Source organism: Bufo bufo, chromosome 9 (assembly GCF_905171765.1).
Source record: "Bufo bufo chromosome 9, aBufBuf1.1, whole genome shotgun sequence".
Lineage (NCBI taxonomy): Eukaryota > Metazoa > Chordata > Amphibia > Anura > Bufonidae > Bufo > Bufo bufo.
In genome coordinates, this window is record NC_053397.1 from 16,019,588 (window position 1) to 16,045,429 (window position 25,842).

General features: G+C 46.9%; 1 protein-coding gene across 1 annotated transcript; it reads left to right on the forward strand.

Moving 5' to 3' along the window:
* Window positions 1–819: 819 nt before the first annotated feature.
* On the forward strand, window positions 820–25,437 carry RAB7A (RAB7A, member RAS oncogene family). Its single transcript, XM_040406902.1, has 6 exons — window positions 820–945; window positions 17,344–17,411; window positions 17,746–17,872; window positions 21,330–21,548; window positions 22,249–22,377; window positions 23,731–25,437. Exons 2-6 carry the CDS (start codon window positions 17,359–17,361, stop codon window positions 23,824–23,826), a joined length of 624 nt encoding a protein of 207 aa, XP_040262836.1. The 5' UTR covers window positions 820–945; window positions 17,344–17,358; the 3' UTR covers window positions 23,827–25,437.
* Window positions 25,438–25,842: the final 405 nt, after the last annotated feature.

Consider the following 25,842-nt stretch of genomic DNA (forward strand, 5'->3'; position numbering starts at 1 on the left):
ACAGGACACAGAGCATGCTCACAACACTCTCCCATAGAAGTCAATAAGTCATCTCCAGACTACAGGTTCCTATGGTCCTTTTTGATGACCCGCCCCTTTTTTTTAGATGTGTCAGACCCCCCCACAGCCTGTATTGTCAGCAGTGTCCCGGAGCCCCGCTACAGCTCGTGGAGGCCTACTTTCAGGGAGATTTCCCAGCTCTTCTGGGAGTTCAACACCTCAATATTGTTGTAGATTCTGCATGGAAAATCCGAAGAATCTCTCGACTGGATTCAATGCGGTCTGTACGGATCCGCAGGACAATCTGTAGCAGAAATCTGAGTTCCCGTTTTGGATTTCTGCTGCGGATTTATCCATGCTGTGTGAACACGGCCTTACAACGGCCAGCATCTGAATACAATTTCTAAGGTGTCACCCACCTTACACAAGATTTCACCCCTGCGTTTCAAGTGGACCGATCTAACACACCTATGGAACCTTATGGAGAACTAAGGCAGTCCCACTTGGATGGTGGGGGGGTTCTGGTCTAGATTTCCACACAAGCCCTAATCCTGAATGGCACCAGACCGTCCATGGCCTGTCACACAATGGAGGAAAGTCTCTAGTCACAGGTTATTTCTATTCTAACTCCCAGACACACAGGACCACCTCCGTCCCCCACCACCAACCATGACACTTCGCCTCAGGTAACATGGCAGCGAGAAAGTGACACAGCACATCATGTGACCTACCATTAAACCCGCCCCTACCTTTAGAATCTACCAATCGACGTGAAGGAGCAGGAGGTGACGTCAGCAGCCCCATGACTGCTTGTCACTTCCGCTGGGAAGAGAAGGGTTGGCAGGGAGGAAGCAGAGAGCAGCAACCTCAGCAGCAGCGGGCCCGGCGGAGAACAGGAGCGGACCGGCACACCACAGACCCACGCTGAACATCTACTCACCGCGGGTAAGACGGGCGGCCGGTTCCAGGGGAGCGGCGGGTGGGAAGCCTTGTCCTGTGTACGAACCCCCGGAGGCCTGAGCAAATCAGGGAGGCCCTGGGCGGGGAGACCCCCGGGGTAGAGCTATCTCTGACAGCCGCCCCCCGCTCTGCCTGCCGGGCCCCGCACCTTCCCAGACATCCCCGGTATGCTGCGGCCTTCCCGTAGGAGATCCCCGCCCTGTCACCTCCCGGAGTCCCCGCATCCTGCCCCCCACTACTGCCTGCCGGCGGCGTGTACTCCCGGTGCTGACGGGCAGCTGATGACCCCGACGTCAGAGACCGCAGAATGTCCTGACGTCATCTGATTAATATTATTATAATTATTTCGCTTCATCTTGGGAACAGCTTTGTGCACATTGTGCCCCCTAATGAATAATGTATTTAGTGGGGGAAGGGAAGTGACAACTGCTCTGAACACATTTCCACTTTACAGAAATGGTTGTCATAACTACTATAATACTGCCTCCTATGTACAAGAATATAACTACTATAATACTGCCTCCTATGTACAAGAATATAACTACTATAATACTGCCTCCTATGTACAAGAATATAACTACTATAATACTGCCTCCTATGTACAAGAATATAACTACTATAATACTGCCTCCTATGTACAAGAATATAACTACTATAATACTGCCTCCTATGTACAAGAATATAACTACTATAATACTGCTCCTATGTACAAGAATATAACTACTATAATACCGCTCCTATGTACAAGAATATAACTACTATAATACTGCCTCCTATGTACAATAGTATAACTACTATAATACTGCCCCTATGTACAAGAATATAACTACTATAATACTGCTCCTATGTACAAGAATATAACTACTATAATACTGCTCCTATGTACAGGAATATAACTACTATAATACTGCTCCATATATACAGGAATATAACTACTATAATACTGCTCCATATATACAGGAATATAACTAATATAATACTGCTCCATATATACAGGAATATAACTACTATAATACTGCTCCATATATACAGGAATATAACTACTATAATACTGCTCCATATATACACGAATATAACTACTATAATACTGCTCCTATATACATGAATATAACTACTATAATACTGCTCCATATATACATGAATATAACTACTATAATATTGCTCCTATATACATGAATATAACTATTATAATACTGCTCCCTATGTACAGGAATATAACTACTATAATACTGCCTCCTATGTACAAGAATATAACTACTATAATACTGCTCCTATGTACAAGAATATAACTACTATAATACTGCTCCTATGTGCAAGAATATAACTACTATAATATTGCTCCTATGTACAAGAATATAACTACTATAATACTGCCTCCTATGTACAAGAATATAACTACTATAATACTGCCTCCTATGTACAAGAATATTACTACTATAATACTGCCTCCTATGTACAAGAATATAACTACTATAATACTGCCTCCTATGTACAAGAATAGAACTCCTATACACTGTCTGCCCCCTGTGTACTTGCTGCCAGTTTCGATACTCTTCTCTACTCTTCTTGCACAATATCTTGCTCAGCCTTTCAGTAAGTAGGACTCTTGCAGTAATCTCTCTGCTGGTGGATGCTGATGGCGGCACCTTTTTCACTGGGATCTTGCAGTCGGTGTAGCAGTGAGGTGTGTGTGTGTGACGGTTGCTGATTGGTCGCTGTCAGGTTACATTAGGCGGCAGCTCTTCTTGGCGTTATATTGTGTGGTTGGCATACCTTGGCACAGTTTGTAAGTTATTTGGATTTTTTTTATTTTTTTATTAACCCTTTAAAGAGGACCTTTCATCAGTTTAGCCCTGGTCTAGGTATGGTCTTACCTTTATAGGGTGGCCCCACTGATGCCCCCCACTTTTTATTTTTTCAGAGACCTCCCCGTTAGTCCGCTGTTGGCCGCGTTGATTTCGGCGCCTTAAAATATGAGCCGACTCGTTTATACTAGGCGGAGACTCGCAATTTCGCTTGGGGCGTTTCTTTTCTCACTGGCTAAGATCGGTGCGCTCTGATTGGATGCGCTCACAGCCAGGGCGAAGAGAACCGACCCCAGCTAAATTGCGAGTCTCCGCCTAGTATAACAGAGTCGGCTCATTATAATATAAGGTGCTGAAATCAACGCGGCCAACAGCGCACGAATTGGGGGGGGGGGGGGGTATTTGGGGAGAAAAAATGTGCCATGGCATCAGTGGGGTAAACATAGAATGTGTCGGCAGATAAGAACCATTTGGCCCATCCAGTCTGCCCAATATACTGAGTACTATGGATAGCCCCTGGCCCTATCTTATATGAAGGATGGCCTTATGCCTATCCCATGCATGCTTAACCTCCTCCACTGTATTTGCAGCTACCACTTCTGCAGGAAGGCTATTCCATGCATCCACTACTCTCTCAGTAAAGTAATACTTCCTGATATTACTTTTAAACCTTTGCCCCTCTAATTTAAACCATGTCCTCTTGTAGCAGTTTTTCTTCTCTTAAGACCCTAATTGGACTAGGGCTAAACTGATGAAAGGTCCTCTTTAATGCAGACAATATATTGCGGGGGCCACGTGAACCAGCCTTTAGACCTCGTGCACAAAACTGTATTTTGTATCTGTGTCCGATCCCTTTCATTGCTTTGGGTCCACAATAAATGCGGCGGGCATCATAATGTCGCCTGTGTGCTGTCCACGTCCGTGTGTCCTTTCTGCAAATTGTAGCGCATGTTCTTGTCTGTTTTGTGGAGGAGAGAGCGGTTTCTTTGAAGCTCCCTTCACATGACCGTGGTGCCGCTGAGTCCGTGTGCTTTCTGTATCGCGGTGCGGACCTATTCACTTCTGAAAGATACGGGAAAGATGCGGAGTGCACACAGCCGGTTCCCGTGTTTTGCAGACCTGAGGTCCTCAACACGGGCACGACGTCCCTACTGTTTGAGAGGGGGGGGGTGAGGAAAATAGGGGATGCACACGGAAGGTGTTCGTATTTTGTGGCTCGTGGACCGCAGTTCAGACGCACACGTGTTTTGGTTTGTCCTCACTGTCGGGCACCTGGAGCAGCATATGGCGACACTCGCTGATTCTTGGCAATCCTGTCAGTGCCTAATTGGGTCTAAATCAAGGCCCCTCCTGCATAGATGACTTATAAAGGGGGCTTCCTGACCCCTCATTGTGCCGCTGTAGCTTTCGCTTTCACCTTGTTTCTTCCGCGCCTCTCCTTGTTGGATTATTTTACTTCCTCCTTCCTTTTTTTTATTTTTATTAGGATTTCTTCCTGTGGCAGTAATATTATATGAGCCCATTGTTGTCTTGCCCAGGGATCATTTGCCTGAGGGGGGGGGGGGGGTGTAACAATGTCAGCACAGCAGCTCTCGTCCTTCCTCACTTCTTTTCTGGCTCTTGATCCCTGTTTCGACAGTCCCTTATTTTCTAGAAGGGTCCCCAAAGATAAGCTGATGACGACAAGATTTCTTGATTCCCCCATCGATCAGCTGGCAGCAAGTGTTTAATTTCCCAGCAGCACCACCACTGGAGAAAAGAAGCATTGCATGTGTCGGGTCCTCCAGAGAGAGACTCATCAAATGGGGACCTTCATTTGGTTAAAGGGCGACCCCACCATTCATTTAAAACTTACAGGTGTTGGAGAAGCTTACGGTTGATGTGAGAGCAAATGGAAGGAGACGGCTTCCTACAATCCTTTCCTGAAATGATCTGTGACGCTCGCCCCCCCCCCCCCATCCTTCTGGTTGCCCATCGCACTCGCGGTTTTTACGTCATTACGATGAGCCGGGACTGGTCTGTGTTCGGCCCCTTGTCTCCGGCTCAGGATCTAGCAGCGTTGTTGTAATGGGACCGTTGCAGAAATGTGACCCGGACGGTTTGTAAATGACACACATCCTGACAACCCTGACATTGTGCAATGCTCCAGGCTGATGATTGTCACTCGTGTGCTAATTGCCATGTTGTGATAGCATTCCTTAGGAGGCCGTGGCCTTGTTTTTCTCTTACCTGCCGTCACGAGCGTCGTAACGGAAGCCATGATGATTTCACAGATACAAATACTGCCTGAGGAACTCCATTGAAGGGGGGCAAAGGGGCTGAGTCCTGACCGACATTGGGGGCCAGGGTATGCCACCCATGTCCGGGAATTGCTAGCAGTTTGCAATGAAAGTCCAGCTTGGTGTAACCAGTTGGGGGGGTGTCCCTGCATGGCCTGCCACTGGCAAAACTGATTGGACAGTGTCGGACTGTGCAGTTACCCCCCCCCCCCAAACTGATAACACCCAGATGGACCTTTTATCGCACACCGCAGCCAATTCTTTCATATCTTCTCGGAGGAATAATCGAGGTCTGGCACAACATAGAAGAATAGATGCTCCAGAATTATTACATGGGGAATGCAAATGGTTACTAAAATGGACAGTCAGGAGGGGTGACAGGTCCTCTTTAATGTGTGATAGGTGAGGGGGTTAGCTCCAGCACCCCTGCCAGTGGGCACAGTAAAGCCTGTGCTGCCCAGGGGGGCTCTGCATCCGCTTCATTGTTTACATCTGCTCTGGGCACTGGATGTTGTTCCAGAAGTCAGGCCCCCGAGATTTAAACTTTGATAACCTGTCCTAGCTCCGAAATGTGTCAAGAGAATGGAGGAATGGCGACCTGCTGCACTGCCCGCTCCGGTGGTGCAATAGGGTCTCCATGGGCACCCGGTGCCCGATTATTAAAACCATGCGTGCTTTTGGAGTCTGTTCTATGCAATGGAAATTTTGGATGGGTGTAAAGAAAGCAACTTTGCAGCAGATCGTAAATCGAGAACCTGGGTGCAGTAGAGGATCGGCCGGCAGTTTGATTCTACCCTGCGCGGCGGCGCTCTTCTCACCGCTGGGTCTCCGCACTGGATCATTCGGCCCCTTTGTTCACACGTGCTGTCCCCACCCTTGTGACTCGAGCAGCTGATTACCCACATGATTCTGCATACAATAATTAAGTCTTGGAGTTTTGGCGGCTGGCTGCTGGGGTTAACCCTTCGTGAGCGGTCACATGATCAGCATGTACCAAGGTGTTTTTATGTATGGTGCTAGTGATTTTAGATTTTAACCTCATTCACAAAAATTCTTGTGAATTTAGGACACGGTGGATGCTCTAATGCCCCCTCCCACCATTCCTAGTATTTAATGGAGGCTATGGTGCAGCGGTGGGCAAGCCCCCTTATGTGCACTTTATACTACGTAGATACTGTTGCACCCCCGAAGATGTGCCCCACCCTGTTAGAAGACTCCTGCAAATCATAGAGTAGTAGAGTAGCCTGCTGCTGGAAACCTCAGGAATCAGCTGTAATCTGTGTGGAACCTGGCAAGAAGTGATCAGTTATTCTACAGCACCCCCACAGGAGAAATTAAGTATTGCACGGCTCCTACTGAAATAAATGGACTGTCTGTATAATGCATGGTTATGGCAGGTCCTCCAGAGCAAGAGACGTTACCATTACTAACAGATGAGGATCCTGAACGGGGAGACCTTCCTTTATTAACACCGAATGCCTTAAAGGGAACCGGTCATCAACTTTATGCTGACCTCATGAGCTAAAAGTAAGTGGTTGCCGAGGACCAGCATCATAATCATTGCAGCTCAGGCCCTGAAAAGAGTCAGATCTACCTGAGAAGAGTCCTGGTTATTATAATCTCCTGCTCTCCTCCCATCTACTGATGATTGGCCGTTCTCTCCTAGAGAGAAAGGGAGAAAACTAGGTAGAAGCCGGTCAGTCATCAGCAGGAGAGCAGGACTTCATGAATAACCAGGACTCTTCTCAGGAGGCCGTGACTCTTTTCCAGGCCCAGTCTGCAATGGTTGTGATAGTTCTCGGCAACCACTTTTAACTTAAAAAAGGCAGACCGCGGAAATCAACTCACCTGTCCCTACGTTATGCTGCCCCCCCCCCAATGTGCCGGGCGCCTCACCGGTAATATACTTGTGCCGCGTCGGTTGCGGGGACCAGGAGTGGGGTAAGTATATTACTGGTGAGGGGCCTGGCACATGTAGAGGGGGGGGGGGTTAAGAAACTGGATAACCACTTTAATGGGGTGGATGAAAATGTTTTTTCTTAATATGGTCAATCCCTTTTAATCTGTTTTCAGGCAGTGTAGTTACACGTATTTAAAGTTTAGGTACAAGTATGGAGGATAATTAAGGGTTTCGGTGCAATGCCAGGTAATATAACCCTTTGTAACCCGTGTAAATGATCCTTAACATTTCTTCCTTGTAATCATGAAGTGATCTTGAGCTGGGACGTGTGCTCCGTCATCTCCTCGGTTGAACGGTTTCACTTGTAATTGTTGTTTTCACATGGATTGTTCTGTTTTGTCCCTTTCTGTTTGAGCCTCAGACGTCAGGAGATAACAACACAATAAAGACTCTTAAAGGGAAGCCTCGACTGGGCAGTTAAAGGGGCACACAGAGCTTTTTTTTTTTCCTGTACCACGCACAGACTTATTGACTGCAAGAAAGTATCTGTAGTCACTGGAATTGTATCTCTTTAAAGGGATTCGCCATCTCTTTTTGGGGGGTGTTGGCAAACCCCTTCCCTCCTGGCCAGGCCTACAAAAGGGAAAGATACTTACCTGCTCCCCGTCACTGGGGCCCAGCCCCTTTGCTCCCTGCTGTCAACATCCACTTTGACACTGCTGCAGCCATTCACTGACCTGCTCCTCTTGCATCTGGTCTGAGTGAGGCAAACTGGCTGGGGACCCAGTGACGGGGAGCAGGTAAATATGCTTCCCTTTTGCTGGCCTGGCCAGGTGGCATCTGTAGGTTACATGACCGTTTTTTTTTTTTAATGGCAGCACTGTGCCGTGTACCTGGACAATACTCTGCGAGTTGCCCCAAGACTGTAATGATCACAGGACAACAGCTGATTATGAGAAAGGGGGTTCCCTTCCCCCGCTTCAATGGCGTGCGAACTGAACATGCATAATCTATGGGATTGCCGGACATGACCGAGTGCAGTGCAACCCCACATCTGGGTACAGATCTCTCCTCTGGTAGAATCAGTTGCCATAATGTGTCACAGCATATAAAATGTATCATCTTGGCGTTAAAGAGCTTCCGATAATTGTCTAGATAAAAATTGTAGCAAAGGTAAGATCAGATCTGTGTATGTTTTCTAAATATACCAACTACATTGTTATTTCTTCACAGCTGGAGCAGCAGACAATGCTCTGTGAACAGGCAGGAACCCACACTGATACATTGTAGCAGACTAGAAGCCGCTGTTGTGTTTAGCTCAAGGAGCATTGTCTAGACTTTATACGATTGTTGCAAGTTTGTATGCCGCAAAACTGACACATGGGGGGGGGGGGGGAGATTTAAAGGGTTTATCCCATCTTAGACAATTAGCGATATGCCCCCATTGTCTGATAGGTACAGGTCCCACCTCTAGGACCCGCACCTACAAGGAAAACGGAGCTGAGAAAGTTGAGGAGGGCACACTGCACATGCACAGCCGCCCTCTATTTATTTCTATGGAGCTTCCGAAAATAGCTGAGTGCTGGCTCGGCTTTTTCAGTCGGCCCCATAGAAATGAATGGGAGCTGTGGCCGCGCATGCTGGGAGCTGCACCTGGTGGTGGACGGACTCCCGGGATACCCGGTGTCCTCCAGCCACAACTCTCCCCGGCTCCGTTCTCCTTGTAGGTGCGGGTCCCAGAGGTGGCACCCACACCTATCAGACAATGGGGGCATGTTCTAGCGATCTGCCCCATTGTCTAAGATGGGAATACCCCTTTTAAGCTTGTTGCACTAGAATTATGGCGTAAAATGCAGCAAAAAGAATGGCGTTTTGATTTGCACCAAATGTATCAATTGTTTTCTCCAGAAATTTCACCATAAACAATGCATCATCCAGAAATGAGTTATAAATGTCAAAGTGGGCGGGGCTATCAAAACTGGTGCATAAAACGCCTCATGTATCAGCCTCTTATGGGCAGAAATGGCTCAAATTGTTGCAGACAATTAAGCCAGCTTATGGTGGTTTGTGTAAAAAGTCGCATGGAGTGTCGGACCCATGCGGATCTCATATTGATGACCTATCTTCAGGTTGGGTCATCAATAAAAATAACTTGGACAACCCCTTTAAGCTTTATTAAAGGGGTTGTCCAGCAGAGAAAATGCTAAACTGGCTCATAATGGAGAAAAAAATAACACACACCCCCATATACCTCTTACCAATCCCTCCGCTGCTGCTGTCTGTTTTGCCCAGTTCCCGATCTTTTCTGCTTCCAGGTCCCTCTTGACACAGAGGAAATGACTAGTCAACCAATCGGTGATTGAGGCGGGTCACCACTGTGATTGGCTGATCGGTCATTCCCTGTGAGACAAAACCAGACAGAAACCAACCTGGTAAACTTCTAAACGGGATCAGCAGGCGATCGGTGAGTATGGCTAGTTCTTAATGTTGTATCTGCTTTAAAATACATTTTGTATTTGCTGGGCAACCCCTTTAACATAATCCAAAAAACCCTTTAACCCAACTACGAAATCTTCTGCTGACATAAATAGTCTACAGTGCGTTGTTCCTTGAAGAAGGTGACGTGACTTATAATGGAGGAAGTGATTCTTGTCTCTTAAGAACTTGTTCTTGTGGCTCCTGCCCATATACCGGGAGATCTGCACTCGCTGACCATATGTATTTAGAGGTGGATCCAGGCAGGGTCCTCCCTTAATCAAGTCCAAGCAAGAAATCATGTCACCCAGCGGTACTGCAGAGTCCTGGGGAAGGGACGCTGCAGAAGGTGCTGCATGTCCTAGAAGTTATGGCTCCTCTGCTTGAAAGAGTTGGGGTGTCGCCTCCATGCCGAGAAACCTCCACTATTTATTATTTTTCTCTTATTAGAAGCTGCCCCCAGACTCTAAAACTTGGACATTCCCTTTAAAATGTGAGTCGTCAGTGTTCAGATGTCACCCAAGTTCCCTGATATCATTGGGGACCTGTTGAAGATTTAAAGGGGTTTCCCAAAATGCCATTCTTATTGGGGACCCTGGATGACCATTCTCATGATTGGTGGAGTAGTTAGAGGCGAATTCCTACCAGACCCTTCTAACCTATTCCAGGGGCGGATTGGCCATAGACACTACAGGGAATTTTCACGGTGGGCAGATGCCCATAGAGCTACCCTCGCCCTCCTCACTGTCGCCGGCTGGGTACATGGTACTAGGGGAACAATCCAGGTCATTATTAGTTTGTGAGATCCGTTTCAGGGCTCTCCCAAGCGGCCCAAAAACGGATCATTTCAGCCCCAATGCATTCTGAGTGGATAAGGATTCGTTCAGAATGCATCAGTTTGGCTGTGTTCGGTCTCCGTTGCATTTTTTGTAAGTCAATGGGGACGGATCCGTTTTTCACTGACACAATATGGTGCAATTGAAAACGGATCCGTCCCCCATTGACTTTCAATGTAAGTCAAGACGGATCCGTTTTGACTTGGACTTTTTTTAAATGAATAATGCAAACGGATCCGTTATTAACGGATACAAGCGTTTACATTATTGGTACGGATCCGCACCAAACGCGAGTGTGGAAGTAGCCTTAGAGGAAGTCCAGGCAGAATGGGATAGGGCTGGCCACATCTCAGACAATAGGAGGAGGACAGAACATGGCAGCTATTGACCACCCCAGAGGGGCAGCTTCTGGAGAGGTATTTTGTGCCACACTTGGGTATACGGTTCTGTGGGATGGTATTCTGTGTACCACCTTGTGTTGATTTGGACCCACCTACTACGTTGGGGGCCACGTTATTTTTTTTTTTTTTCAGGGCCACTTTAATTTCCCAATCCGCCCCTGACCTATTCTAGAGATTTGTCACTCTGGGACAATCCCTTTAACACCATTAGGATATTTTATGAATGTCCTGATGCATAAAGGGGTTTCCAGGATTAGTGTTTTTTTTTTTTTATAAACCAAATGTTCTCCCGCCACTCTCCCATACTACTCTACTCTTTTAGGCCTCTTGCACACGACCGTATTTTTTTTTTTTCCATTCCGTATTTTTGCATTATGTATGTATGCAAATCATGTTCCGTGGCTCCATTCAAGTCAATGGTGCCGCAAAAAAAACCTGAATGCATCCGTATGTCTTCCGTATCCATTTCGTTTTTGCGGAACCATCTATTGAAAATTTTATGCCCTGCCCATATTTTAATGTACTTACTGTTTAAACATTATTGTATGCTTCAGTTTCCTTTTGCGATTCGCAAAAAACTGATCACAAACTTAAACCAAATGGAAAAAGAGAACGGAAACACTACTGAAACGGACCACAAATCCATACGGTCGTGTGCAAGAGGCCGTAGTCCTTGTACTGGGCTCCTTTCTCGCACCGCACAGAGCTGTCCAGTATGCTCATTGCACTATAGCTTAGGACTTTGTAGGAGCCTGCCTGGCATTGTGCTCTTCATGATGGTTTCCGTGGCGGTGGCCGTATTCATGCGTTACAGGTTGGGAAGACGAATTTACATCCTATTTGGTTTACACAATATCAGTACAGTGATCAGCTTTTTGTGGAGGACAATGGAGGCATTGATGACATGTTCATGGTCTGTCCACTTCATTTTCTGATGTGTACACGATGTCACTTCAAAATAGTGAGTGCAGCTCTGGAGTATAATACAGGATGTAACTCAGGATCAGTACAGGATAAGTAAGGACTGCACCAGCAGAATAGTGAGTGCAGCTCTGGGGTATAACACAGGATGTAACTCAGGATCAGTACAGGATAAGTAATGTAATGTACACAGTGACTCCACCAGCAGAATAGTGAGTGCAGCTCTGCTGTATAATACAGGATGTAACTCAGGATCAGTACAGGATAAGTAATGTATGTACACAGTGACTCCACCAGCAGAATAGTGAGTGCAGCTCTGCAGTATAATACAGAATGTAACTCTGGATCAGTAATGTATGTACACAGTGACTCCACCAGCAGAATAGTGAGTGCAGCTCTGCAGTATAATACAGGCTATGCTCATCCCACACAAGCCTTTCACAGGGAGCAGATGTGTTCAGTTTTGCACGCAGCTTTCGTGTCGCAGTCGCCCTCTTGCAGTCCTGATGTATATTAGTGGGTATTGCACCATGTATACACACAGTTATGTTCTTTAGTTTGTGTGGTGCCACTTTACCAGCTATATCATGGCACAACGTCTTCTCGATTCTCTTTAGGTACAGATCTTACACTGGAGGACCTCTGGTCTACATCTAGCGTGTTCACTATCCTGGGTTTGACACATGAGTAAAGTTCACTTTTTTCCCCCATTTTTCAGCCGTCGTCTTTTCAGTGAGTCAGCGGCACGTGGCCTCTTGGCATTGAGCGATGTGACTCAGTTGGGCAAGGTCTGAGCCAGTGTCTGCCCTGACATTCCTCTGTCATCTCTTATTGTCAGGAGGAGCAGGTGACTGCGCAGTTCAGCTCTGCTTCATAGCTCCACTTGTTTAACCTGCTGCCTTTTGGGTGTCACATCAGGTCCCCTCGCACGCAGGAAGGTATTTTGGGCAGTTCTCTGCTACCCTAATGGTAAAGATTAGTGATTGGAGGTAAACAAGGTTTCCAGAGGTGGAATACCCAACCTCCTCCTGCTCTCAGACAGCTTGTTACAATGTATCCGTGCAGGACTGCTACATTGTACCAAACGCATCAGCTGTGTGACCATTGTAGGGTTCTTTGCCTTTACACTGCGTTTCAACTCATTTCAGTTTCTCTGCTTGCTGCCAGGGAATAGATGCAAAAGGGCACAGGAAAGTTGCAGATCACGGTAGTAAAAAGCTGAACCTTGTCATCGGTGTTGGGTCCTTGTCACAAGTTCCTTGGAAGGAATTTCTCCGGCTACGACTTCCAAGGAGCGCCCTATTTCTAGAATGGAGCTTGGAGTTACACTTTGCGTAATTCTTAAAGGGCAACAAAACTTGCAGTGGACAACCTGCTAATATTCTCACAGCCGGCTGCCAGGACATGCTAGGAGTTGTAGTCTCAGCCACTAGTCCAGGCATTGTTTGCCCGGGCTGTGGTATAAAGAAGTAGTCCTTTTGTGCAGGCGGCTATTACTTTATACACTGATTTAATGCTTCTAGGGACGTCCCCAGAGCGGATGGTCATGGTCTAGTCCAGGGATCGACACCAGCTGTTGTGAAACTACTACTCCCAGCATGCATAACTGCTATGCTCTTGTCAGAACTCCCATAGAAATGAATGGAGCATGCTGGGAATTGTAGTTGCACAACAGTTGGAGTTCTGAAGGTTGCTGTTCCCTGGTCTAGTCCCATTGATGGACTTCTTGATACAAAGTTATTTGCTTGCTGTCAGTGAATTGATGAAGACTGTCATGCATCTAGATGTGTGGGGTGAGAGGCGTCATATCTATTAACGGGCCCTTCTCACTTTTAAAGTGGCACAAGCAATCTCAATTTTTTTATTTATTTTTTGCGGGAAATTGCCATGTGCCGCCAAAATTTGCAACTTTTCATAATGTACCGTACCTTGGTGGGTTTGTTAGTGTTTGTCTGGGCCATCCTATGTAGGCCAGCAAAACCAGTGTCAGATCGGGTTCAGGACTCCAGGTAGGTAGTTCTTATCTGCGCTGATACATTGTAACAAGTCCAGGGGAAGGATTTGGTCAGGACCCCACTGCAGAGTTTCTGGATTATCAGATTGAGGCTGAAGATCCCGATTGGTCGTCTGCCAGATTCCCTTGCGTGTTTGTGTTGACACAGGCGGGGGTCACGTTACCCTCCTGATGGTCACATCCATGTTCTTAGTCACAGTTCCTGGAGAGAGATATGGAGTGTTCTAGTTATTAATGGCGCAGCTTTTTTTTCCGAGGGGGGCGGGGGTTGTTTACTTGTCTGTGTTAGTTGGTCAGCTGTACTGACCATTATACAACCATCCGAATATTGGGGTCATTTATGTAACTGCTGCAGGATAAGGCCTTTTACACGGCTGTTGTGCGGCCGTGCATTGGGGACCGCAATTTGCTGTCCCCAATGTACGGGCCGCAGCCATGACTGATCGAGACCCATTCAACTTGGACGGATCTGTGATCCATCCGCACCGTAAAAAAATACTACAAAAAGTTCTATTTTTTTTTTTTTGCGGTGCGGAGGCATGAGTCAATGGGTCCACATCCGTGATACGGGGAGCACACGGCTGTTGCCCGCATATTGCGGACATGCTGTTTGCGGGCTGCAATACAGGTCACGGCCGGCAACAGCCGTGTGCATGGGACCCAAAAGCGCAACCACAAGGGCCTGTTTGAAGCCATGTTTTTCGGCTTCCCATTGTTGACATTCATCCTGTTGTACTGGAACGGTGTGGTCCAGCGACCGACCTCAGCGCTCCCATGTGCTAGAATGGCTCGTCTGTGCAGCGCCTTACCATTTGTCCAATACCTCAATGAATGGAATGACAGGTTCGCACGTTATTGCGCCATTTCTAGCCATATGGAGCATATACAGTATAGTAAATCCCCACCGTTTTTAGCGGAGTTGTTGAGACTGAATATTCTCATAGCGGGATTGTCCGGGGTTTAAATATCGATGACCTAAACTAAGGATCTGATTGGTGGGGGTCCGACTCCTGGTACCCCTGCCGTTCAGCCCTTTGAAGGGACATCAGCTGGAGGCCGCCATCCTCTGTATTTAATTCCCTGAAAAACCCAATGGAAATAAAGCCGCCCATACACACTAGAATATTGTCGGGAATGGCCAAACATCTAATGTGTATGGGGACCGCCTGACTCTCCACCAACGGGTTTGGGAAGGATCAGGCAGTTGGATCTCAGCATGCTCGATCCCTTTGTTCTTGGGTTCATGGCAGTGGTTTCTGGCAGTAGCTTTCTCACCTCTCCTATTCACGGCACATGCATGCTCAGTTGAGCCGAGCATCCGTGTGGAGGATTAGGAGAGATGGTCCGGCAGTTATCTCGTGTGCGGCTACCTTTTTAGCGTCCATCAATACTGCAGTGTGGGCAATGTACCGCGTCCTGCCAGGGATCAGCTGGTGATTGCAGCCCATCCTCCTGATATTGGAATCCAGGGTCGAAAATGTGCTGAGCTGCAGTACCAGACGATGCCTATACAAAGAAGGGGCACTGCTTTTGGGAACCCCTCTAACATTTTGCACCTTGGTTGTCTCCAAGGGTACATGCATACACGCCTTGCCACACCTGGCTGCTGCCGTGTGTTGTTTGCCCGTGGTCTGGAGCGTGGTGAAGGACATTCCTGTGACGGTTAAAAGCTTTCACATTGAAGTGCCTCCGGGCTCCAAATGCTTTGAACCTTCGTAATTATTTCTTAAGACTCTTCATAATTCCTTTCCCATGCGCTGAGACATGCTTTGTGAAAGTGGGGGAAGGGGGAACTGATCACCAGACGGTGCAAAAATCTACAAAAAACTGCAATCTCCAAAGCAATCAGACAATCTGCGGGCTAAATGCAAATGTGCTCAGCGCAAAAATTCCCCGTATCCTTTAGCTACTAGGGTTGTGAAATCCTCCAGTATTGCATCTTGCATCAGTAAACTGCAGTACCACTCATAGCCTCAGTGCATGGTGGCGCTCTGTACCATTTACTTTCTGCAATCCTTCCCATGTATAGGCCGTTTCTGGACTAGTGATCATGGAGGGGGCTCGGTGGTCTGGACTGGACACTAGTCAGCGTGTCTCTAGCCTGTAATTCCTAATATGAGAACAATAGATTCTGCTCCACATTAAAGATCAGATTGATTTCAAGTCTATCATAACGCCCCTCTAAGCAGCACAGACCAGACCACTGGGTTTTGCTTGCTGCACTTCATGCATTTGGAGGACAGGTGATCCCACCCTGCCTGGCACTGGATCTGGTCAGTGATCTCATCCAGCGCAGTGCATTTGGAGGACAGGTGATCCCACCCTGCCCGATGCTGGATCCGCTTAGTGATTTCATACAGCGCTATGCATTTGGTGCAGGTTGCAGGACAGAGGATGCACGTGGGGACTGTATATAATGACAGCGCAGTCTGCACCTCCTGTGTACACTGCACCTGGAGAAATCACTCGGCAGCACGAGCCGATCCGCTGTTTACAGCTGCTGTGAAGGATTAATGGTGGCGTGACGTCACCAGTGTTCAGAGACATGAGATTTATTACGTGCCCTTTTATCTTCAGCAACAACTTGTTTTTGCGCCCTTGAACACATGTCCTGATTTGCTTGAGTGCACAACTCCTCCTGAAATACTCTGTACTGCTGCAGAATCTGCTCCATCACTACATACTCCTGACGTCCAACTTGTCATAAGGGTGGGCAGGTCACTGCTCTATACAGAATCGGCACTCTCCACCTAAAATACTTTGTGCTGCTGTGGTGCATTGTTTCTTTTACTATATCCCCTAGACTCCCTCTTGACATCAGTGCTGCGTGTGACAGGGGAAGTGTCATGATGTGATCACATGAGGAAACCGGTCACTGCCCCCCACAAGAGCGGCGCACTCCTCTCCTCATGTGGTTGGTAACCAGGATGTTCAGTCCTCGCCCACGGCAAACCATATTCACACTGGTCCGTGGCTTGACGTTATTTGATTTTAGAATTTCAATCATGATTTTATGTATCTTATTGAATTTATTTATATTTTTTAAATAATTTTTCCATATTTAATATTTTATGTTTTTTACATAATATATTTTTTAAATCTGAATATTTATGGCATAGACGCAGACTATGCCATATATGTCCAATAGGCACAGATGCAGTCTCTGGGACCTGCTCTTCGGGCTTGTGCACTCGGCTGTAAGTGTTCACCGCCATTTTTAAAAAAAAATATTTTTAACTTCTGTAGAAGTGTCCTACCCTTTGTCTGTAAAATGGACAAGAATAGGACATGTTCAACTTTTTTTGTATTTTTATTTAATTTTTTTTCGCGGGGCCACGGAACGGACGTGCAGATGCGGACACCACACGGTGTGCTGTCTGCATCTTTTGCGGCCCCATTGAAATAAATTGGGTCCGAATCTGATCTACAAGAACTACGGCCGTCTGCATGAGCCCTTATCCTGTGGATATTCCATAAATGTCCAGATGGAAATACCCCTTCTAATTATTTTATTTGTGGAGTAATTTAAAGGAGGAACGCCTTAAAGCGACAGACCATCAACATTTGAGGGGGCTATCAGTTTGATTAGTGGTCAGTGTCTGATGTCGGGCAGACATGATACATTGATGGCCTAACTAATTGATTTGCATTCAGTGCCTCTGATTTTGAGAAGCCCCCCTACTTGTGTTACCGTGTATAACAGACAGTCGCGTCCCCGTGTTACTAATGGCTTTTCCTTCTCTCCCTTTCAGTTATATTTTTGAAAGATGACGTCCAGGAAGAAAGTGCTTCTGAAGGTGATCATCCTGGGAGACTCTGGGTGAGTGGCCGAGGGCGACGTCCGCTAATGGGGTTATTCTGCCTTCTTATTGTGGGTCTTGTAGACAGAATTACCTTTTTATAAATGGTGGACAGGGACCAAAGGGCTGCAATGTGGTGTGGATTGTACTGCAGATTTAGCCCTTTGCAGTGGCCCAGGTCTGCAGTCCCTGGGATCCGTGACTGTGGCCCATCTCCGCAGTCCCTGGGATCCGTGACTGTGGCCCATCTCCGCAGTCCCTGGGATCCGTGACTGTGGCCCATCTCCGCTGTCATATCTATGGACTGGTTTCTGATTGGTTTGATCCAGTGTTAATGAATTTCTATATTTTTAGGGTTGGGAAGACTTCGCTCATGAACCAGTATGTTAATAAGAAGTTCACTAATCAGTACAAGGCCACAATCGGGGCGGACTTCTTAACCAAAGAAGTGATGGTGGACGACCGGTTGGTGACAATGCAGGTACGAGCCTTTTTTTAATACCAGCGTTCTATCTTTGGGGTAAGAATTGATCCGAAATTTTTTAAAAATTCCCTTTTAAAGGGTTTCTATCACTTCGTTTCACCTATTTAGCTTTCAGACACTAGCGATCCACTAGTGTCTGCTTTATCTGACCATCCTAATATAAGAGCTTATTGTCCTGCCGTTTAGCTAAAAAAATAACTTGTATAGATATGCAAATGAGCCTCTAGGTGCTATTGGGGCGTGATTAGCACCTAGAGGCTCCGTCTACCTTAACAAACTGCCGCCGCCCAGCGCGTCCCTCCAGCCCGCCCATCTCCTCCGGAATGCGATGCTCCTCGTATTCGGCGCATGCGCAGTGAATGTCTGATAGCTTCCCTGCTCAGACATCTCCACTGCGCCTGTTCCTCGGAGCACTATGAAGTCATCGGCGCAGGCGCAGTGGAGATGTCTGAGCAGGGAAGCTATCAGACATTCACTGCGCATGCGCCGAATACGAGGAGCATCGCATTCCGGAGGAGATGGGCGGGCTGGAGGGACGCGCTGGGCGGCGGCAGTTTGTTAAGGTAGATGGAGCCTCTAGGTGCTAATCACGCCCCCATAGCACCTAGAGGCTCATTTGCATATCTATATAAGTTATTTTTTTAGCTAAACGGCAGGACAATAAGCTCTTATATTAGGATGGTTAGATAAAGCAGACACTAGCGGATCGCTAGTGTCTGAAAGCTAAATAGGTGAAACGAAGTGATAGAAACCCTTTAAAGGGGTTGGCCACTTAAAGGAGGAGTCGCACAGTCAATGGCATCCCACAGTAATCACTCACCAGAGCTGCTTATTACAAGGCACCCGGCTGTGTAAACCTCCTGCCGCATCCATGTAAAGCAAAATGGCCGAGGTCATGTAGTTTAATTGTGACTGCTTTCTTAGCCATACACGGCCACATCCTCCTCTGCGCAGGCGCTGGACTGGTTCAGCACAGTCTGCGCATGAGAAGATGCGCACATGTAGGAGTAAGAAAGTGCCCGCATTCTGCCAATAAGGGCTTGAAGGAAAGCTTCAGGCAAAATTGCTAATACTGTGCCCCGTGCAGAACCGCAGGGGGCTGGCCACGACACGGGGATTCTCCTTGGTGTTTTTTTATTCCCTGTGTCCCCTGCGCTTGTTTTAATAGAGGATGGGGTTGGGCGATATCAATAATATTCCCACGACAACGATATATAAAATAAATGTATCGCAATAAATACCCATTTCGAAGAATAAACACTTGGGACACAAGGAGATATTATACGTTATACTGTATGGGGCCACACGGAGACGTTATACTGTATGGGGCCACACGGAGACATACTTTATGGGGGCTACAAGTTTTAGCTCCCCCATACAGTAATGCTGCTGTATGGGATGTATACTGATGGGACTCCCCTTGGGTTCAGTATGTCCCCCACATCTATGTGCACTATACGGAGTACACTGTATATGGGGGGCGCGCAGCAGTAAGTCGTATATTCCATTTAGAGTGTCACTTTTGTTAGCCGATGCTATTGTGCTATTGGATAATGCTAGAGATGGCACTGCCATGTGCAGGGGCCGCTGAAAAAGCAATGACCCTGCCAACAGATGGTAAGATAGGATGGGCGACACGTGTATTTATCAGTACCCTGGTGCTGGCGTTTAGTCTGCGTCTTCCCCCGCCTTGGACAATGGTACAGGCCAGGGCTGGCCTGTGAGAATACCGCTGTCTTTTCTCCTCTCTCATTGGCTGCTGACCTCGGCCTGGCTTGTGTACATCAGAGGTGTCTGTGCCTTCAGGGTGGCCATTGATTGGCTGATGAGTCAGTGGGCGGAGTCCTGGTGAAGTAGCAGGGGGGCAGGTACTACGGGTAATGCACGCTGGCGGCTGATCACGGACATTTTAGTAGCGACGAGCACAAGTGTGACCATTCCGATGACGTCACTAAAATACTGCGGTAATTAAGAAACGGCGATGTCACCGGTATATCGCGCAAAACTGATGGAGGGTCAGACATGAAGTCGTCTTCATCCTCATCATATCCTGCCCACACGGCCCCGGTTCTGTTACGTGCCATCCTGATCAGAATTCTTGCTAAATCCTGAAATACTCTCGGCTGAGATTGACGCCTGTGCTTTTTCTGTAATTGAGTATTGTACTGGTTGCTATGGAAACTGAAGAAATGAGGAGTCACATGACTGTGACAGAGCAGAGGAAATCCACGGCCGTGTGCCTGTGCTTTGATCAGCAGTTTTGATTTGAAGTTGGTACTGGTGCGAAAAAGCAGCTTTCATACCACAGGCTCCTCAACAAACAGCAGCCCAGATCTCAGCTTCCTGGACCCTGTGACCACAGCGGATTAAAGGGGTTCTCCCATTAATGATGTATAAAATGAAAATCGGACCTCGTATTCTAACAAAGCTAGAACCAGCCCTGTACCTCACATGGATCCAGAGGTCTCCCCGTTCTCTGCTCAAGCTGGAAGCTAAAGGGGAGTGTCCTTTCTGCTGCAGCTCAGGGGGCGTGTCTGTGCTCTTCCTATCACAGCTCAGGGGGCAGTTGACGGATGAAACTGAGCATGTGCGGCCTTCTCAGTGAGCCGGACAAAGAAATAATAATAAAAAACACAGGTGGCGCTATTTATATTAGATAGATTTTATTGAATAACCAACTGACTACAGATATATATATATATATATATTTATATTACAAAAGATCCAGAATATTTCTTGTGGGACAACCCCTTTAACATATCATTTTCATATTTTAGATCCATGTTTGAATGGGATCACCTTGATTGTATCTTTCTGGTAGAACTTTTTGGGAGAAGTTGACGGCATTGGTGTGATGACAATAGCGTTAAGGCCCCCTGCATGTGACCATATCCGTTTTCTGGGCCGCGGATCGACAAAATACAGATGCGGTCTGTATGCCGTCCACATTTTTGGCAGACCGACTTTTTTTCAATGGGTCAGTGGTCTGCATTGTGCAGACAGTCTATCTTTTTGTGGAATGGACACATGGATGTCTGTATGACCGTCCCACAAAACAATAGAACCGCAGACCCATTGAAGTCAGTGGGTCCGCCAAAAAAATGCAGATGCAACACGGACCGCATCCATAATTTGTCCGTGTTGCATGAGGCCTAAAGGTATTGTCCAGGACTTTATATATTGATGGCCTATCCTTGGAATAGGCCGTCACTATCTGATTGGCGGGGGTCTCACTCCCCGCACCCTCACTGATTGCCTGTTCTGCAGTAGCTCTGGCTTCAGAGCTGTACCCACTATGCAGTGGACGGAGCTTTGTAGTTTCAGCCCCCGGAGTTACTCCCGAACTGATTGCCAGGTGTTTGGGGAAGTTGGACGCCTGACGGTCATCAATGTAAAAATCCTAGAAAACCCCTTTAACATCACCCGCTGCATTATAAACATTTCTCTCTTGTAGATATGGGACACAGCCGGGCAGGAGCGGTTCCAGTCCCTGGGGGTGGCCTTTTATCGAGGAGCCGACTGCTGCGTCCTGGTCTTCGATGTCACTGCTCCTAATACTTTTAAGACTCTGGACAGTTGGAGAGACGAGTTCCTCATCCAGGCCAGTCCCCGGGATCCCGAAAACTTTCCATTTGTGGTCCTGGGAAACAAGATAGACCTTGAAAACAGACAAGTAAGAGATTGTCTACAAAATTTAAAGGGGTTCTCCAGCCACATTTTACTTTTAACAAAACAAGAGTTTCATGGGGGCTCCAAATAGTGGGGGGGATCACCCAATCGGTCACCCATTCAGCTCACTGCTTTTAGAGGGCCGGTTCCTGTGGGCAATGTCTCCACTTTTCCTTTGCACAAGTTAAAATAAGTTTCCCCGTAGAATGAGACCTTTAAAGGGCATCTGTCAGCAGTTCTGTCCCTATGACACTGGCTGACCTGTTACATAGGCACTTGGCAGTGTTGGTCCCATGTTCATATGTGCCTGCATTGCTGAGAAAAAGGACGTTTAAATATATGCAAATGAGCCTCTAGGAGCAACAGGGGCGTTGCCTTTACACCTAGGGGCTCTGCTCTTTGCAACTGCCGCTCCCTCTGCACTTTGACAGGGCAAGGCAGTGTAAATGTCATCGCATCTGGCCTTGTCAATCAAAATGTAGAGGATGCAGAGAGAGCAGAGACTCTAGGTGCAACGGCAACACCCTTTGCTCCTAGAGCCTCATTTGCATATATTAAAACATCCTTTTTCTCAGCAATGCGGGCACATATGAACATGGGACCAACACAGATGCCTTCAGCTGCCAAGCTGTAAATTGGGATGAACCCCCCCCCCCCCCCCCCATTACCACTCCTATCCGCTAATCCTTCCTTTCTTTCCGCAGGTCACCACAAAGCGGGCACAAGTCTGGTGTCATAGCAAAAATAACATCCCTTACTTTGAAACCAGTGCTAAGGAGGCGATAAACGTGGAGCAGGCTTTTCAGACGATTGCACGGAACGCACTTAAACAGGTAATGAGCGAGCGGCTGCTGCACGGTCCAGGGCTTTGCTTTGCAGGTGGCCGCACATGAGTGACTGCTGCTGTACAAAGAATCTGTACATAAGGAGCGCCTCCTAGTGGTGGCAGCAGTCATCATTTAATACCAAGTCTGTGTGAAGGGACGCAGACAAAAACGGACCCCTAGGAAGATATATTCTAAAATGGATCCAAGCAGAATTTTTTTTTTTCCTCATCCATAATGCTGCATCCCAAAAATTCACTGGGGGAGTTCAAAAGTTACTTCCAGGGTTTCCCCTCATTTAAAGTGAGCCTCCACCTTTAATTATCATCCCGCTGGTCTTGGGTCCAACATTCAGTTCTGAGTGATTTTATTGTATACATTTATAGTGATTTCAGTTACTTTAGTGATCAGAATGTATATTACTGTGCACGTCCACCTAATGAGCTGAGTTCTGCTGGTCACACATGCTCAGTCACTCTCCCCACAGCATAGCGATCCCCTGTTTACTACAGGGTAGCCAATAGAAATGGCTGAATGCCTGCTTGTGAGGAAGTAGGGTCCCTACAGTACATGGCAGTATAGCTGAGAAGACTCCTGCAGGAGCGGTAAGAAAGGACTATATTGTCAGCTGCCAGAGGGGGAAGGAGACTGATTCTGGCCAGAGCTTACCCCAGCAGCACAATGGGGGACACATAGAAACCAAAAATGTTGAAAAGGCTATTCTTTTACACTAGAACGCTATAGATAACTTTAAAACGGCTATTAACAGGGTTGCTGAGACTTCACATCTGACCTATCCTCAGGATAGGTGATCAGTATATGATCGGTGCAGGTCCGACATCTGGAACCTCCGTAAATCAGCTGATGTGATCACCAGGCTTACCAAGCACAGAGCCGTACATTGTATAGCGGCTGTGCTTGGCATCACCCTCAGTCCCATTCGCTTCTATGGGGCTGAGCTGCGCCTAGGCCATGTGACAGATGAAAAACTGCAAGATGACCGCAGCGCTACTGCTCGCGCCACTGCCTTCTCGAACAGCTGATCAGCAGGGGTCCCGTGTGTCGACTGCCCACCAATCAGAAACTGATGACTTAGCCAAAGGATAGGTCATCAGTATTAAAGTCTTGGAACACCCCTTTAACAATGTATCAGGACTGTGATTATGAAAACGGTTCATGGGATAACCTCTTTAAATGACGACATTCTGTTTGCCTGCAGCCACCACCAGGGGGAGCTTTAATGCACTAAAATTCAAGACAAGAAAATGTATTAATTAGCTCCCCCTAGTGGCAGCTGCAGGCAGCCAAGATGTTCTCATTTTACCTCCCATCTATTCACATCTGACATTTCTCCTTCTCCAGGAAACAGAGGTCGAGCTGTACAATGAATTCCCAGAGCCCATTAAACTGGACAAGAACGACCGGGCAAAGGCGTCTGCGGAGAGCTGCAGCTGCTGAGGAGGGAAGAAGGCGAACCCGGAGTCCTTCACTAACAGATATCACACTTAGGCCTTCGAACACGAGACCCTTCCCCCCCCCCCCCCCCCCCCTCCTTCCTGCCCAGAGTGTAAAGGATAAATATTAATTGCCTGCACCCTCTCCCCAGGCACCGGTCCAGACGGAAACAGATCACCTGTATGATAAGCAGAACACCATCGTCACCCTTCTCTCTCTCCCCCCCCCTCCTCCTTTCCCTGTGGACTACGCGCCCATGTTGGGTTAACCCTTGTCTTGCCAAGCGGCCTGCAAAGCGGTTAACACGATATACATATATACTGTTTTGTTTGAACATAACTTAATTTTTGTGTCTTGTGGAGAGACGGGATTTTTTTTTTTCTTTGTTATTTTTACAGGTTTTTTTTCTTTTTCCTTTTTTGTGTGTATAATTAGCATATGACATGAAGTTAAATAAACCTTTTAACTGTTCCGTGTCCCATGGAAGGCTCTCGCCAGGAAGGCTGCGTATATCCCCCCCCGGTCTTTCTTTGCAAGTTCAGCACCCAGGTCTTTGAGTTTTGTATCGTATCTGTTAATCGCTTTATTACTTTTTAACTAATCCGAACTTTTTACAGAATCCATTTATTATTGTCATGCTTCCTTAGAGCAGAAGTCAGAAATCTTATAGTACATGTTAATATATGCAACCAATTAAATGTATAAATTAGTGTAAGAATATAATTTTTTATTTTTTTTTGTTTCTTTTTTTGATTTAAAGTATTGAAGCACACGTAAAATAACATAAGGACGCCTCCTTAGAATTTGCGTGCTTTGCCTGCAAATGGTAAGACGCAGCTTATGGCTTTTGTAGGAACAGGTTCCGGTGTCCATCCTCCTGCACGCAGTTGGGGGGGGCAGCTACGTCAATATTTTGCCAATCCCCTTTCAGTGGGACTGCCCCCGAGGAACAAGGCATGCAGTGGATAGGCCGAATGTTGACCACCACCCCTTCCTCCTATAAAAATGGCTGCCTCCAGGGTAGTCATTGGGTACAGCTGACACAATGCTACTCGTTCCATTTCACTATCCACGCTGTCTATAGCTCCATGACTGCAGTTAGGGCTGTAACAATGATGTGAATATTGGACTTTATTGTATGGTTAAGTACAGGTATTATTACATCTTATCCTTTTTTTTCCTCTTTTTTTATATAATCTTTGCCATGTCTGCAGGGGACACTTGCTATGCTCAGATTTGGGGAGTAGATTTTCCCAAATATCTTGTAGACTTTGAGTGCTATTCCCATTCTGGGGTGTAATATATGTTTCATTCCCTCCACTGGCAGGTAACATGTAGAATTAGAGCCCCTCCCCCTATTCCTCAGCCCCTCCCCCGCGCTGTGGATCAGATTCTCGTTGGTATAAAGCCTCCTTGGCAGTTTAGCTACCCTAATGTCTCTGTTTTCTTGAGTTTGTAGCTTGCTCCCATATAGCACTTCAACCTTATTTTTGTTCTATTTTATTTTTATTTGATTTTTTTATTTTTCCTCTTCCATGCAGTCTACATCCTAATGTGTAGGCTGGGTTCTTCTGTAAAGATGAAAATGATGCCAATAAACTTAACAAGAAAAGATTGTGGTGTGTGTGTGTGGTCCTCTGTCACCTTTTTAAGTGAAATCTTATCCGTTGACCTCTACTCTAGTCACATCCAAAGCCACGTAAAAAGAAAAAGTCTTCCAATGTGACCGTTCAAGCAGTCGACTCTCACACCTTCCAGGCCTAGGATCATGGATCACTTCTATGTGATGCATAGAACTGTTTTAGCTTCAATCCTATTGGTTACTGTAACTCAGTGCTTCTCAATTATTTTCTGTCATGCCCCCCCTAGGAAGAAGAAAACATTTTGCGCCCCCCCGCGCGACTGTAAATAGTATCATTTGTCGGGGGCTGGGGGCTCCCTCTCTCCAGCCGTAGAGTTGCTAGGCAACCGACGCCGCTTGTGGATGACGGACACTTATGGGGGGGATCTGTGGCTGAC

Coding starts and splice junctions, on each gene's coding strand:
- RAB7A (XM_040406902.1), top strand. CDS start 17,359: ATGACGTCCAGGAAGAAAGTGCTTCTGAAGGTGATCATCCTGGGAGAC. Junction 21,549..22,248: donor TAGACCTTGAAAACAGACAA/GTAAGAGATTGT, acceptor TTCTTTCCGCAG/GTCACCACAAAGCGGGCACA. Junction 22,378..23,730: donor CACGGAACGCACTTAAACAG/GTAATGAGCGAG, acceptor CTCCTTCTCCAG/GAAACAGAGGTCGAGCTGTA.